Source organism: Engystomops pustulosus, chromosome 4, assembly GCF_040894005.1.
Source record: "Engystomops pustulosus chromosome 4, aEngPut4.maternal, whole genome shotgun sequence".
NCBI lineage: Eukaryota > Metazoa > Chordata > Amphibia > Anura > Leptodactylidae > Engystomops > Engystomops pustulosus.
Genome location: NC_092414.1, coordinates 138,125,220 through 138,142,643, shown reverse-complemented (window position 1 = coordinate 138,142,643; position 17,424 = coordinate 138,125,220). Strand labels below are relative to the sequence as shown.

Below are 17,424 nucleotides of genomic sequence, written 5' to 3'. Positions count from 1 at the left end.
GTGACAGGTCCTCTTTAACTTGTTCAAGAATCCCATGAATAGCAACACAATGATTATAATGAAAAACAAAAAGAATACTAAAAAGTGGCAGAGAACAAATTTATAGAATGCGCCAAAATCCAGGGAAAGGTTAGATTGAATTCAATGGTGGGTGTTTCCAGAGCCATTCTGTAGTGTAGCTTCACATGTTGTTACAGTGAGCAGAGCATGTCTCCCCTCACCCTGCACTTCCTGCTGCTGCTAGAATACACAGGAGGGGAGACAACAAATATAAGATAACCACTGGTCTGGTTTTCATGCTGGATTTTGACGGTAGATTTCCATTAAATTCTTATGCTAAAAGGTGAGCATTGTCCTGTAAATTATAGCGTATGAATCTTATGGCACAGCATTGGCTAACTAGTGTTATGTACCATGCAGTGCAATCTCTGCCATTCCAGAACCTATAAACTACTTGTCAGAGAATCCCTATGGATGCCTGTACAGTGCGCGCTGCTCTCCCCCCATAAGCCATAACGAGCAGCTTCAGCTAGACTAGTACATGTAGACACGCTGCCCATGTTTGTTGGTCAGTTATCGGCCCGCCTGCGCATGCGCTCCCTATCAACCTTCCGATAGGTGAACACTCAGTTCTCAGCTCATGACGTGTTTGTTTTAATAGCGATCAATGTCCTCTGATTGGCGCTTGTTGTGGCGGTGGGCGGGGACACTGTGCCACTAAACTCAATTGGTTGATATTTCTAAAGTATTACACACCTACTGGGCGCGGAACTCCCAGGTGATTGGAGAACTGCTGGAAAGGAGGCGGAGTCCTCTGGTCATCCGGAAGTGCAGCGCTGCTGATGTGGCCGGAGGAGGAGCCGGAGACAAGGGATACGGGAAGAAATCTGTGTGATCTATACCGAACACGAGAAATCCTGACAGGAGAAGAGTGGGGCATACCTGCAGGGGGATCCGGGGAGAGGTAATGCCCGGGGCACTGCCTGCTACTGCACATACCTAGTGCTGCCACTATTCCTTATTCACTGTCCTGCACCTTTACCAGGTTACCACTAGGTACATCACCTGCCCATCTCTTCACATGGCACTGTAAGCTCTGATGGTGGCACTGGCTCTAATGCTTTGTTTTGCAAAGCAAGCCATGGCACACTGTCTGGGGCCACAGTGCCCCCGGTGAGCAGCCTTGGGCCACGGTGACCCCCACCCCGGTGGGCAGACTGGGGCCAAGATACCATAGTTACAGCCTTTTTAAATAATAATAATTCCTTTATTGATACAGTGCACACAGATTATGCAGTGCTGCGCGGAACTTGCCAAATCGGTCCCTGTCCCCATTGGGCTCACAATCTAATCAGTATGTTTTGGAGTGTGGGAGCAAATACAGAGAGAGCATACAAAATCTTCGGAGATGTTGACCCTGGGACTTGAACCCAGGTCCACAGCACTGCAAGGCTGTAATGCTAACCATTAAGCCACCATGCTTCTTATGTTTTCTTCATTTTAAACTTTGTGTTCGTTGCACACGTGTGGTACTGTACCACTCCATACATGGGTAAAAGATAGAGCATGTCCTATCTTTACCCGTGTGCACGGCTTTACACTGTATATCTCTATGGAGAGGGGTCATCCCTCCTCCTCTCCAGGGGCAGACGTTTGTGTAGCCTTACTAGTAAGACAGGCAAAGCTCAGACTAGTCACAATGGCTGATGTCAGGTGATAACTTTGGTGACACCTCAGAATGTCTAGTCTAACTTTATGCGACCTGTAAGATGTTATACATCCAATATTCTGCCAAACATCCTGGCAAATCCCACATGAATACGAGTTTCATCAGGAGCGTAATCGCCTGCTCCAGTTCCAGCAGAACGGCCGTCTTTGGTTCTGCAGCACTGTTGGGGGTCCTGGCACCCACTGATACCGCAGTGATGTTGCACTAGTGTTGATTGTTTTGCTGCATTTTACTTTGTAAATTAAAAGGTTTAGTTTTCTTTTAACCAGTTGTTGTGAGGGAACTAAACAGAGATGAGATATCATGGAAAGGGAAATGGCCGGATGAATATTAGACTTATCGGATTGTCACTCTTGTATTTAAGGCTGGATTCTGCTCGGGATGTTTAGCCGTCTTTCTGGCCTTGCCAACACAGTCCTTCATGAGCTTTCTGGGGATGGCGAAGGATCGGAAAACACAAGGGACTCTGTAAGTTCTACATTAAAATTGGTGAGATGTGAGACAACAAGTGGCTCGTTGTCACACTGTAACACTTGCCACTTTATCAATGTAAATCTCTACTGGCTGTGTAGAGGTTGGATGTAATCGTGTATCCCAGCAGTCCTGTGTTCTCTGTTGCATTTGCTTTACATGAACACAGATCATCTGGTTAAATTGCAACATATCTACAAATCTCCTCTTTACTGTGAAGTTACACTGTACGTAGTTTCCCCAAGTTGCCAAGCAACATGTACTTGTCTTCTAAAACAATGAGGCGGATCAGTATTGTTCTTGCAAAAAAGAGATCTTCACCACGTATTCCAATAACACAGCAATCTGTATCTGTGTATATGTACACTGCAAAGCATTTTTCTGTTTCCTATATACAGGACTGCCAGTTTGGAATAAAGTGTGATTTGAGTGCAGCTTATGACCTGCCTGTGTTATTTCTGTGCTACGTATCCCAGCGCTGGGAACAAAGACCTATAAATATGGAGATCACCTTACAATTGTAGAAGGGTTGTTGGAGCCCTGGATAAAAATCTCTAACACAGTATATGGTAGAAACAATCAGACCATCTAGGGCAGTGGTGGCGAACCTATGGCACGGGTGCCAGAGGTGGCACTCAGAGCCCTCTATATGGGCACCCAGGCCATCACCTCAGTGCAGAGCTCAGCAGACTGGACTCAAGGCCTCTTGCAGTCCCAGGCAGCCCAGGACCCTAGAAGGAAGCTGCAATGATAATTCAAACTTCTTCTCCTTTCTATTGTATTGGTGTCCTCAGGTGCCTATACAATTTAAACCTGTGACACAGCAGGTAGTAAAAAGTTACTACTTAAATTGTCGCATTGGCACTTTGCGAAAAATACGGGGTTTTTGGTTGCAGTTTGGGTGCTCGGTATCTAAAAGGTTTGCCATCACTGATCTAGGGTTATAGTACCCTAGTGGGTCTAAAAAATAGTAAACAATACTAATAAAATACTAATACTACCTGATATAAAACATAATAAACAGTAAAAATCACAAACGTTTTAGGTGTTGCCGCATCTATCAAAATATAAAAACGATTATTCCCAGCTGTAAACCCATAACAGAAAAGCGCCCAAATGTCCGAAATGCCACTTTAACACCATTCTTCATTGCATAAAAATGTATAAAAAGTAATCAAAAGGTCCCACAGTCCTAAAAATGGTAGCAATGAAAACGTTGACTCTTTTCTCGAAAAAAATTACACCTACGCAGTAGGTAACAGTATGAAAAAGGTTTTGGCGTCTGAAGATGACTAAACAATTTTTTTTAATACACATTGTTTTAATTTTGAAAATGTATCAAAACACAATAAAACCTATATAAATTTGGTATCACCGTGATTTTACGAAACCAAAGAATAAAGTAGATGAGAAGTAAATAAGAAGAAAATAAGCCCTTGCACAGCTTTGTATGCTGAAAAATGAAAAACTTATAGATTTTTTTTTTCACTTTATAATAAGTGTTTGTTCCTGTACAGAATTTATTTGTGGCATTTGGGTGCAGTCATGCGTGGCGTTTGCACACAATTCAGATGACATGGGAAGGGGCTGGGCTGAATCACATATTCGTTTCTAGTGAAACACAGCCATCCTGATCTGAACCTGATTAATTTATCCTTAACATGTTTCTTACCTAATTGTTAGGTCCCTCAACATAAAGGTTTAATCCCTTAAAGAGTTGGTATGTCCAGTGGGTTTTGGGAGGGACCTGGAAACGACATAGAAAATTGGGGGGTGGAGATCTGCAATGAAAATGATGTAAGCCATGAATACACATGATGTAAGCCATAAAAAAATTTTTTCTATGCTACGATTTACATAAATCCTATACTCTACACGACACTGCTGCTGTGTTACTGGGGATTTACTGCACCATATTCTGTGCAGGTATTACGCTATGACACTTTGATAAGACTGTGTATTTTGTTATAATTTATATCGCACATACATTTTCTGCAGTGGTGACTTCTTTTTTGATTTTTCTCCGTCATACACCGTTTCTCAGATACTGTCATTTTGCAGTTCTGTTATTTGATCAATCCTGATCACTGCTTTACATTGATGGTGGTTTCTTATGTACACAGGACCCTAGGCCAGAATCTGGAACTGATGTGGACATGTCGGAGGATCAGATTGAAAGACTGGCCCATTATGAACAGTTGGTAGTTCAGCTAAAGGAGTTGATCCAGCATAAGGATGTGGAGATCCAACACAAGGATGCAGAGCTTAAGCAGAAGGAAAGCCAGATCAAGGTACAGACCTGAGTTGTCAAACTTGTATAATGCTTGTTTCATGACCTCTCTGCCCACCATGGTCTCTGGATGTTTTTTTTCAATATTATATTGGCAGGTGGTGTGAAGGGGGAATGCGACTGCTGCCTTTAAACATGCTCTAAAGCAGTGGTTCTCAACCTGTGGGTCGCGACCCCGGCGGGGGTCGAACGACCAAAACACAGGGGTCGCGTAAAGCCATCGGAGCCATGATTTTATTGCATTTTTTGGCACAAATACAATATTCTTGTACATGGTTTGGGGTCACCGCAACATGAGGAACTGTATTGCGGGGTCACAGCATTAGAAAGGTTGAGAACCACTGCTCTAAAGCCTCTTTACAAAGTAACATACATTCTTTAGCAGAGCTTGGAGCGCTGTGTGTACATCATATGTTAAATGGGTTATTCATGGATCATTAAAACTCCGGAGTGTATTCAATTTATTTTATTATGTTGTTAATTATCTTGTTTTCCCCTTCCTAGTAGTACGAGGGTTTATATAATTAAGTTGGTCTAAAGGGTAGAGAAAGCAATATCTTTCCGTGCACTTGGAGTGAGTTTGTCAGTCCAAACTTGCTTGTGGACAACAGGCTTTACATGGTCTCCCTTATTATGTGACTGCAACTGGATTCATGCTGGTGTATGTAAGACGCCCAGATGTTTGGCCACTCAATTAACCCTCCTGCGACTGAGGGTGCTGGGTGTTTCAGTACAGCTACATGATCAAAAATCCTTTTTATGCTCCCAGGACAATCCATTTAATGGACTGATAAATATCCACTGAAAGTAAACTATAAAGGTCTTTATTGAATAACAGAAACCATGGTGAAAGTGTCTAGCCGTTTTTAAAAATATACTTGAGTCTATGAAAAATAATTTACACTTACTTACACTATACTCTCTTTTCCAACACACACCCCCCCCCCCCCCCCCTCCCCACAAGTCCTCTACTTGCTTCCGGGGCTCCGGTTCTCGGTTCCTTGCGTGATGCACGAACATTATGAAGTCAGCCATTTGCTGACACAAGCAGCGGGGCCCAATCATTGTGCGTGTGCCAGCTACGCGCAGGGACTTGAAGACGGAGCCAAAGTACTGGAAGCAAGAAGAGGACTTGCGGGGGCGTCGGAAAGGTAACTGCAGTGTTAAATTCTGTCTGGCTATATATTGGGGGGGGGGGGACTGGCTGGCTATATATTGGGGGGAAGGGGACTGGCTGGCTGTATATTTGGGGGGGGCTGGTTTTCCCAGTTTTTTTAATGTTAAAATTAGGTACCTAGGCTTATACTCGAGTATCTGCGGCCCCTTGAATGAGTTTATCTGCAATTGTAGTAAAGCAATTGGTTTTTTTCTTTGTTTTATATTTTTAAATATGTAGTATTTTGTAGTACAGTAACTGTAATTTCATAAACTCTATATTACATAGATTTGTATCATATTGACCAAAACCTTCCTCATATTCACAGATCTGTGAGTATCTATGATGGTTTGGTAAAGGTTTTGCATGTCATGCATTGTTGACTTTTAGCTTTTGTTTTGATTCTGTTTTCTGTTTTCCTCGCATATCTTTTTTTTTTCTCCCCTTATTTCATATCCTTTTTCGCACTGTTTGCACATCCTGGAGAACGTTTGTTTTCTACAATGGAGCTTGTCTCCTGATTTCATATGACTTGTAAAAAAACAGGGCAATGCCTTGTTTTGTTTGCCGCTACCTGTGTGTTATCTGCAGGCTGTTATTGCTGTGTAGTCTATGTTTTTTCAGTGTAAATATCTGTATGAAATTTTTCTTGATTCCAAGGGGGTCCTTCATTCTTTTGAGAGGTTTAGACCACAAAAAAATGTACTTTGCTTATATTCCCACTTCTTGCTTAGTAAGGTTTTATTTGTAAGGAAATACAAATTCAGAACCTCAATTCAACCTCAATAAAGGACAAAAACCCTATGCTATCCCAACAGCTCGGAGCTCAACAATATCACATGACACAGCACAGCTGTTTATAATATCACAATGCAAATATCAAAGATGTACAGTAGGATGGTACAAAATAGAGAAGACACACATGAGAACATCAGGTGATACATCGTGATGGAAAAGGAGGGGGAATAGGTTATGCCCAGTTACTTGTTGTCAGGCCACTAATGGGGGTCCTACCTTCAACCAAACAACAGAGAAGTAGTTGGGTCCACTTCTCCAGTCATAATATGAGGTAGACTAAGGAACATGGACGCTTATATTCACACTTTTATGTACCCCCTGGTGATATAGATGGAAAATGTTTATCTGCATTCAATAATGCATAGGATGTATGCTCTAATATCAATGCTCAGGCTCTCTAGAATATAAAATAAAATAGATGCTTAACGTTGGTTATGACTAAACCTATACCTAGATACTAGAACTATCAAAGGTTAGCCATTATAAACCCCAAAATAGAGGGATATACAGCAGGTGGCAGACACGGTGTCGGCATCTACAGAATTGCCTTTACACTACCCAAAACTTGATGCTCACCAAACTTTTCAGGGACCACCACCTTACTCAAGCATTTCAAGCTTGAGAAAATGGGAAGAATTCGGTTTCCATTAGTCCACCATGACGGCCCCACTTGGAGGATGACCCCTTGACCTCTGTAGGGACAGGAAGCAGAGAAGTTAAATACCCACCCCCTGCATCTACACTCCAGTGACTACCAAATAACTACACCGGCAGCGGATGCAACTCATTTTATTGCATGTTTTAATCACACACAATTAATCCGTAAAGTACAGAATTTTATACATGGGTGGGAAATATATATGGGCCGTCATGGTGGACTAATGGAAACCGAATTAACGGTGAGAATAATTCCCATTTTCCATTGCGTCCCCCATGACGGCCCCACTTGGAGACATAACAAGTTATATTTCAGGGAGGGACAACAGCTTGTAGTACTTTCCTACCAAAAGCTAATTCATTCGTGTTTTGCAGGTCTAACCTATAGTGTTTTACGAATGTCAACTGGCTAGACCATGTGGCTGCCCTACAAATTTCATTTATGGAAGCTCCCCTTTTTTCAGCCCATGAGGTTGCCATGGCACGTGTAGAATGTGCTCTAATTGCTTCAGGTATTGACATATTCTGGGCTGCGTAAGCATTCTTGATAACAGTCTTGATCCACCTTGCTAGAGTGGATTTTGAAGCTTTTATCCCTTTGTTCTTCCTGCTGAACTGCAGAAGGATGTTTGAGTCTTTCCGCCATGGTTTTGTTGTTTCCAGGTAAAAGAGAAGGATTCTCCTGACATCAAGGGAGTGCCATTCTCTTTCTTTTGTTGATTTCGGGTTTCGACAAAACGTAGGCAGAATAATTTCCTGGCTTAGATGGAAACTTGAGGAAACCTTTGGGATAAAATTGTTATCAAGTGTTAATGTTACTCTGTCTTCAGATATTTTTAAGTTTGGTTCTTTGATGGACAATGCCTGAATCTCCCCCAAACGTCTGGCCGATGTTATGGCGATAAGAAAGGTCAACTTTAATGTTAATTCTCTAATATTTTTTGAGTCTAAGGGCTCAAATGGAGGACCAGTTAGATAATTTAAGACAATAGATAAATCCCAGTTTGGGACAGCTATTTTAATGGTAGGTTTAAGTCTAAAAGTAGCCTTTATAAACCTCCTTACCCACTGATGCTCTGCCAGAGGATTATCGAAAAATGCACTCAAAGCGGATATCTGGACCTTCAAGGAGCTGGTTTTTAAGCCTTTGTCGAAACCTGCCTGGAGAAAATCCAAAACCTGAGAAATATTAGGAGAGTTCTGGTTAGGAATCTTAGACCCACAAAAAGAAACAAATTTATTCCAAATGCGGGAATAGATAGCATGAGTGATAGGTTTCCGACTTGCCTTTAGGGTCGATATGACTTTGTGAGACAAGCCTTTGCTTCTTAGTAGTTCCCCTTCAGGATCCAAGCTGACAACTGGAGAGCCTGGGGATTTGGGTGCAGTACTGGTCCTTGGAATAATAGGTCTGTACGAGGAGGAAGGTGAACCGGTTCTTCCAGGGCTAGCCTCCTGAGGGATGGAAACCATACCTTCTTTGGCCAGAAGGGTACCACTAGAATTACTTCCCCTCTTTCCTTTTGGATTTTTTGAACCACTTTTGGAATTACTGGAACTGGTGGAAAGGCGTACATTAGTGCTGCATTCCAGGGATGTCTGAAGGCATCTAGCTGGTTCATTGGTGTTGAACCGTCTAGCGAAAAGAAAAAGGTTGTCTTTGAATTTGCACGGGTTGCAAACAGATCTATTTCTGGGACTCCCCATTTTTGGGTTAGCTGCTCGAAAACCTCGTTGTTTAGGCACCACTCGCTGTTGTTGATATGTTTCCTGCTGAGGTAGTCCGCTACCGCATTTTCTTCTCCCTTCAGATGGACTGCGGATAGGGATAACACGTTGTCTTCTGCCCAACTGAAGATTTTCTCCGATAGGAGAAGAAGTTCGGTATTCCTGGTGCCTCCTTGGTGGCGTAGATAGGCCACTGTGGTGACGTTGTCTGAATATATTTTTACATGGCGAGATTTTAATAGATCTCTGCTGGTTTTTAGAGCCTCCCATACGGCTCTCAACTCTCGGTAATTGGAAGATCGATTCTGAATGGATAGGGGCCATTCCCCTTGGGCAAGGGACCCTTCGATGTTTGCTCCCCATCCAGTCAAACTTGCGTCCGTCTGGATTGATAGCAGAGGCCATGGATGCCAGGTTACTCCTTTCTCCAGATATTCTGGATGTGTCCACCATACTAGAGCGTCCTTGATCTCCGCAGGAATTTCTATTTTCCAGTCTAGATGAGCTGGGTTCTTGTCCCACATGGATAATACCCAATTTTGTAACCTGCGAGTATGTGCTTGACTCCACTGCACTGCTTGGATGCATGCTGTCAGTTGTCCTAACAGCCTCATTACATCTCTTATGGAACAATCGTGTTTCTTCCAGAATAATTCCATATTCTGAACAATTTTAAATTTTTTCTCCTGTGGGAGGAAGGACATTTGGAGTGATGAGTTCAGAGAGACGCCCAAAAATGTAGTGATCCTGCTGGGTTGCAGGTTTGACTTTTTCCAATTTATGATCCAGCCTAGTTGTCGGAGGATGGTAATTGCAAGATCCCTGTGTTGGATTAGTTCCTGTTTGGATCCTGCTACAATCAATAGATCGTCTAAATATGGAACTAGAACTATCTTCCTTGTTCTTAAGAAGGCCACCACTTCGATAATAATTTTTGAAAATGTCCTCGGAGCTGATGATATTCCGAAGGGCAGCGCCTTGTACTGGAAATGGTATATCCGACCTTCTGGGTTGAGAACTGCAACCCTGAGGAACTTCTGGGACGTCTTGTATATTGGTACATGATAATAGGCGTCCTGTAGGTCGATTGTACACATGAATACCCCCAGAGGAATCTGCGTAATGGCTGAACTTACAGTCTCCATTTTGAATTTTCTGTATAGGATATACTGATTTAGACCTTTCAGGTTGCATATCATCCTGAAAGACCCGTTGGGTTTTTTTATTAAGAATAATGGGGAGTAATGACCTTCTCCTATCTGCGAAACTGGAACAGGGATGATAACATCCAGGTCTAGTAGTTTCTGTATTTCTGTCCACAGCTGCAGAGTAAGTTCTGGTGATGGCTGTCTGGTAAGAAAAAATTTTTGGGGAGGAAGAGACGTTATCTCCAGCCTGTAACCGTCTTCTAACAGTGTTAGAATCCAGGGGTTCCGTGTGATATCTGTCCACTGCTGGTAAAACTTTAGGAGTCTTCCCCCCACTCTGGCGTCATTTCCTGAATGATGGGGTGGTGTTGCTGGAGCTGAGGAGGAAGCCCCTTCCTCTGCCTCCTTTTGGGTAACTCCATTTCCCCTGCTTTCCTTTCCCTCTATAAGGGAATTTCTTCTCTTTTGGGTCCCGAAAGGGCTGTTTCTTCTGACCCACTTTTGCTTCAGGAAAGCCTTTTTTCCTATCAGCTGCCTTTTCGAGGATGGTGTCCAACTCGTGTCCGAAGAGGTATTCTCCTTGAAAAGGAAGGCCACATAATTTGGATTTGGATCTGAAATCTCCTGTCCACTGTCTTAGCCAGAGCGTTCTTCTCGCTGAATTAGAAAGTGCCCCTTCTTTTGCGCTGAATCTTACCCCCTCTGCTGAGGCGTCCGCGACAAAGGCAGCTGCTGACTTTAGTATAGGTGTGGTTTCTAAGAGAATTTCTCTTGGAGTACCATCCTTGAAATGATTTTCTAGTTCAGACAACCAGAAAAACAGGGTACGAGACACCGATGTTGTGGCAATATTAGACTTCAGATTCCACATGGCCGATTCCCATGTTTTTTTCAGCAGACTATCTGCTTTCCGGTCCATGGGATCCTTTAGTTGGATAGCATCTTCAAAGGGAAGATAGGTCTTTTTTGCAATTTTTGTTACTGGGATATCCACTTTTGGAAAGGAATTCCAGATTTTCGATTCCTCCTCATCAAAGGATAAACGATTTTTAAACTCTCTTGATAGAGATATTCTGTTTTCTGGATCTCTCCATTCTTCAAGGATTAGATCCTTTAGGGTTTTATTGATTGGAAAGACCCGTCTCTTTTTTTGCTTTAAGAATCCCAAAAAGCTCGTCCTGGATCGATTTTGGCTCTTCTATTTCTTCAATCTTAAGCGTGTCTCTCATGGCCTTTAATAGAGGCTCTAGATCTTCTGACATGAACAAGTATCTGGATTCCATCTTAACAGCAGATGTGGATGGAATAGAGTCTAAGTCTATCGAATCCTTAATTGAATCATCAACTGACTCAGCTTCGGACTCAGATTGGTATTCTACCCTTTGCCTTTTTGATAAAGGCTCCTGGGGCAAGAGATTAGCTAAAGATGAAGCTAATGAACATTGCACCTCCCCCTTAATAAAGCTTCTCATTTCGTCCATAAATGATGTTTTCTCCTCTTTTAAGAGGCTATCAATACAGTCTTTACAGATGGCTTTCTTATAGTCATTAGATAACTTATTAAAGCACATATTGCATCGGCGGGAGGTGACTTTTCTTTTTGCTGCATCTTTTGGAGGCAAATCCTTCGGATCTCTATGTTTCTCCTTCTCTTTCGGTTCCTACCAACCGAGAAGGAGAATAGTATTACTATTAAATAGTAACATAAATACTTGTGTATGTTAGGATATAACCCACAGTAACACATAGACACCCCGAAACCACTCACAGGAGCTATAGGCGGGGGATCTATAGACACAGCTTCCATGGTGCAGGATTCAATACTGCCAATGGTTATATACAGCACCTATGTGTACATACACATATATATAAGCATGTGTCAAAATATGACATATATATATACCCATGAGGTATATGGTACATACTTGCCTTTAGCACACAGCCTCGTGAGGTAAGGCAAAAAAGATGGCCCGGTATGTTAATCCTGGAAGATATACAGCGTTGTTTTTACTAAACTGGCCATCACAATGCACAATCTTACCCTGCTTAAGGATCACAAACGCTGAGTTTAAGGATCACAAACGCTGAGTTTAAGGATCACAAACGCTGAGTTCACCTAACGTATTAGACCTCAGATCACTGTGCGTCCCCGCTACATTTAAATCTTACCGCTCCACGCGCCTGTTTCCACGGCCTGTTTGCGACAGATTACCTCACTTCCGGTGCGCCACCGGAAGTTGTCACTGGCGGCCGTGTCAGACACGCCGCCGCCATTTTGTTGAAGTCCGGGTGTCGTAAACCTCGCGGGGTCGCGGACAGAGCCGGAACTACCGGCCCAAAATGCCGACAAGGGAAGGGTCATCTGTACCGATCGCTGTCCTGGACCGGAGGGGTAAGAGGATGATCCCCGCGCCACACATGCTCCCCTCTCACTGTCCCTCTTGGATGGAAGGATCAGAGGAGAGATTTTCTCTACAACCTGCCCTGTGTAGGGACAGGAAGACACTGGAGTGTAGATGCAGGGGGTGGGTATTTAACTTCTCTGCTTCCTGTCCCTACAGAGGTCAAGGGGTCATCCTCCAAGTGGGGCCGTCATGGGGGACGCAATGGAAAGAGGACAGGTCCTGAATTGTTGCACTTGCCAGATCCTAAGGCTTCTCTGCTTAAGTTTCTTTTTTTTTTTTTCATACAGGCTGTCAGTATACGGGGGTGGGGGGGGGCTGGCTGTATACTGTATAAACATAAAGGGGCACATTTACTTACCCGGTCCTATGGTGATTCCCGCTGGTGCGATTCACTAAGAACGTGTGCCGGATTATCCTGCATGTGTCGCTTCCCCGCTCAGGTCCGCCGGAGTTTACCTGGTGCATGTAAGTGTATGGCTTGTGACACAATTAAAATGTTAAATCCCACGCTCAGTCAGAATCTGTCGGATCGTCCAACGGCTGCCCCCCCCCCACCGATTTCTGTCGTATGAAAGCCGGCGACGGTCCGCCAAAATCCGATCGTGTTGGCACAATCCCCTTCTAAATGCCTGTCTAAGTAAGCCTCACTGTCTCACAGAATTATATTTTAAAATATGTGGTACTTATGGCTCTCTCAGCCAAAAAGGTTCCTGCTCACTAACCTAGAGCCATCCCTCCAGACACTGAATTCACTTCCGAAGGTTCCGCTCTCCTGAGTTGCCTTCCTAGGTTGCACACTTGGGATGAAAATGGCAAAACTAGTGCACTACCATTTGCATATAGGACATTAAAAATAAGTATTTTATGATGCTCACAAAACATATAAAACTCCTTTTCTGTATGCAGGAGTATCATCCGGCTCAAGTTTCACCAATTCTGGCTTCATCTGGGGCATAGTCACTTCCTTTCCAATTAACCACCTTTATAGTGTTGTAATTACCACTAAATCAGAGCCACAACATAAAGTGTATATTGTTTCCATCCATCCCTATGTCTAACATATCACATCTATATTACCTTAGGCTATACAAAAAATAATTACGTTTTAAAAGCACTTTAATTCTACGTCTGCGTTTATTGAAGTTTTAATTGTAAAAAAGGCGGACTTTGAATTAAAATGTCTTTTAACGTAAATATTTTTTGTATAGCCTAGGGTAATATAGATGTTTTAAAATTAAGCTCATTGTTTCCACGGTGGAATTTAGTCAATGGACCAACTCGGAAGAAGACCCCGTGTTTTCCACATTGCTATCAAGTGACCCATCAGTATCTTAAACCCTTTCATCAATCGCATACCTTCTATTGCTAACAGTTTGTACCACTTAACTTGGTTCCTTAACCCAATTTTATCCTCTCCTTCTTCGTAGTAGTAAATGTCCTTCATAGCACATCATAATTGTTGGGGAATATGCCCTGCTTTATCTCTTCAAAACCAAGGAATTTACATTACAATCTGCTTCACTATTTGCTCTGATTTCTCTATGGGTTTTATGATCTTCTTCCTGCAAAGTACTATTTACCCAACCATGTTTATGGCCCAGGATCATGGTTCATATGAAAGCCACGGCAGAGACCATGAGCCTCTAAGTGTTTTCACCTGTAAGCTTTGCAGCAGGGACACATCATATTTTTTAATGTAGGATTTATTTACCTAAATGTAATTCAGTCCATAATTGCTAACTTTGCATTGTATCTTCTGAAGATGCCACCCTCGACCAGTTTCACATAAACAAATTGTAGTCCTAATATTGGGGCAGTATGGCGGCTCAGTGGTTAGCACTACAGCCTTGCAGCGCTGGGGTTGAAGTCCCATTCATGTCAACATCTGCAAAGAGTTTGTATGTTTACTCCGTGTTTGGGTGGGTTTCCTCCGGGTCCTCTGGTCTCCTCCCGCACCCCAAAAACATACTGGTAGGTTGATTAAATTGTGAGTCCCATTGGGGACAGGGACTGATTTGGCAAACTCTGTGCAGCGCTGCATAATCTGTGTGCACCATAAAAAATGAAGGAATTATTAATTAATATTGTACAAGTACTATAACAATATTGCAGTCCACCTTGAGGTCTTCTGACCAATCTTGCAGAACCATAAGGTTCCATTAGATAATATTGTTTTCCATCAATATACATACAATTGAGCATTGGCTGTAATAGTGGTGCAAAAATAGGGCCATAATTTGTTTGTGTGTGAACTTTCCCCTATTGACTTGTTTGCAGTACAATATTTTATCAGTTGAATGATCTACTGTCATTTTACTCTTTTATGCTTTAGTCGGAAAGAGAAGCTTCAGATGCAAAATTTGCCAAGCTCAAACTTCAAGCAAAAGCGAAAGTGACAACTCTGAATAAGCAGATTGAAGAACTGAAGAGAACAGTCGCTAATCAGGTACCTACCTGTCTGTAGTCACTGCTGCATTTCCTTTGATGTTTATACAATTTTGCAATCATTACAATGTATATGGAATTCTCTTGGTATCTTGTGAACAGTTTGTGAATAAACATCTTAAAGTGACTCTGGGCCAAGGGGGAAAGGATTTATGATAAAGGAATATACTCTTCTAAATGTTTTTTGAATATCGGTGTTGTGCACCATATACTTTGGCAGCTAAATGTCTCTTTAAGTTTTGTTTTAAATCTGTTTGTTGCTTTTTGCATTTAGACAAGCCAAGATGGAACTGTAGACCCAAACAGTAATGGGCTAAATGAATCATTCAAAAATGTGCAGGACCAAGAAGATGCTACTTCAAACTTCCAAGATAAGATCAATGAACTTACAAGGCAGCTACAGGAGAGTCAAAGTAACATCAGTGAGCTCACTAAGCAGCTTTCTGAGAGTCAAGAGACTATTGCTGGTCTGACAATACAGCTTCAGGACAGTCATGAAAGTGTGAACCAACTCACAAAATCCCTCCAGGAAAAGGACGATGCTGTTAATATGGTTCTGGAGAAGCAAGAACTTGAAGTAAGAATAGCCACACTAAGATGCATTTTGAATTTCTAGATTTTCATAGTTTTTCATTGTTGCCATGACCAGTATTCTAACACCTCTTTTCTAAGTTTTGCGCAACTCTTTTGTTCACTCAGAACATCAATAGTTAACAAACATTTACAAATCTAGCCACACAACTTATATCAAAATAACAATCATGTCTCACATTATTCATTCATATTTACATCACCTTCCTATACTCACCCCTCATCTATCCCACACCTCAGTTGAACCTACAGCAATAATTGAAATCCTAATTTATTCCAGCTCTCGGACAACACCTTTTAAATGGACTCTACGAGCTCCCATATCACCCTAAAAGGGAAATTGGCATTGTGTAGGGCACTTTACAAGCTTCCAGGTCGCCCCTATCTTGTTTTCTACTGACCTGTCAATTTATAGAAAATAAAATTTTTAACTTTATGCAATTGAGCTTCCTGGTGCACCAAGGATGGGGCCATGTCTGTTGTGCACATTTCTTCTTTCAACACCTTCACTGTGAAATATGCCTATCATTGTATAAAGCCATTGTGTAAACCCAGACATGGCTCCTTCTCTGATGCACCAAGACACTTGCATGAATAAAGGAAATGTATATCTTGAAAGATTGTAAAGTGCCCTTTCCAAAAAAATAATATTACTTCTTACTTTCATTTGGAGCTGGTACACTCCCTTTAAAAGGAACCTGTCATCGGGATCACACATTTTCATCTAATGACAGGTTCCCAAAGGCTGTTAAAAACTGATTTTTAATCTACTATTATAATTGACTTGACTTAATTTAATTAATGGCTCCACTCACTTTTAAAAGATGATAAAAGTATATTTTGCTCCCCTCCAGCGAACAGAATCAAGAATCGTGGGGCATCTGTGCAAGGCTGCGAGTCCATGTTTAACCATCATAAATATATATAAATATTTTCTCTCTGCTCTGCTAGCACTTCCTCCTTCTCCCCTCCCTCCTGTTGATGTGAGCTGAAAGAGATTTTCTTGGAGAAAAATGGCTGTATGAGGAAGGGAGAGAGCTAGTAGAGCAGAGAGGAGATGATGATGATGATGACACAGGAACTCTGATACCCTGTGGACAGATTAATGAATCATCCATGTCTAAACATCCACAATATTTACTGGAAAAAAAATGTAATGATTTCAATCTCCTCAGAACATGCATCCCATTTCCTTGAATGTACCATTATAACATGTAACATTTTTCACATTCTCAAGCCTAACCTTTAAAGAAAATTTACCATCAAAATCGAGAATGGAAACGGGGATAATTATTCATAGATCCAGGCACTGTGGCTTTTGGTAATCTTCTTATATGTGTTATCCATGGCCTCCTTCCTTCTAAACTGTACTTTTAGAACTATGCTAACGTGTCTGGAAACTACTCCAGTACCCTTTCAGAGCCCATCCATGCTGCAGATTCACAGGCTGTTACACTGTCTTACCCTCTGCTCTGCAAACTGCCTCAGTAGCCTTTCCGTTTCATTAGCATAATTTAAAAAGTTGATTTGAAAAAGAGTGAGGCCTTGTATAACATATTTAAGAAGCTTACCACAGTCACAGTGCCTGGATCTATGTGTGTAGTAGGTTTTCCTGTTTTTTTTTCATGATGGATTTTGATGGTAGATTTTCGTTAATATACATTCAAGCTACCTTAATGCCTTCTCTTACAAAATTTTATGGAGTATTTCTCGAACACCAGATTTACCTTGAGTTCACAATCCTATTTTCTCAACAATTTCTCCTCATTGAATATGGATTAATAAAAACACTTGAAAAATGGAAATACCTCACTACCAATCCACTGACTTCTAAATAAGAGTAAGTGTCTTCAACTGCCATTGCAGCTTTATAAGCAAACTGGAGCATATCCAGATCATAGCTTATTGCTCCTTTTAACCAATCAAACTGAATGTTCTCAAATCTGTTCATTATTTGTAGTTTAAGAAGGCAGTGGACCTGTAGTCTCAATACTCTACTGGGTTTG

General features: G+C 41.9%; 1 protein-coding gene across 2 annotated transcripts in view; it reads left to right on the top strand.

The window, feature by feature from the left end:
• The first annotated feature begins 774 nt into the window (after nucleotides 1-774).
• Nucleotides 775-17,424, top strand: part of GOLGB1 (golgin B1) — a 36,809-nt gene continuing 20,159 nt past the window's right edge. Inside the window, exons 1-5 of one of the 2 annotated variants that reach the window (XM_072147651.1) lie at nucleotides 775-964; nucleotides 2,094-2,197; nucleotides 4,324-4,491; nucleotides 14,715-14,828; nucleotides 15,102-15,404. In XM_072147651.1, coding sequence (XP_072003752.1) covers nucleotides 2,111-2,197; nucleotides 4,324-4,491; nucleotides 14,715-14,828; nucleotides 15,102-15,404 — 672 coding nt within the window. In that variant the 5' untranslated portion in view covers nucleotides 775-964; nucleotides 2,094-2,110. The remainder of the gene's footprint in view (nucleotides 965-2,093; nucleotides 2,198-4,323; nucleotides 4,492-14,714; nucleotides 14,829-15,101; nucleotides 15,405-17,424) is intronic. The other variant, XM_072147650.1, reaches the window with a different exon arrangement.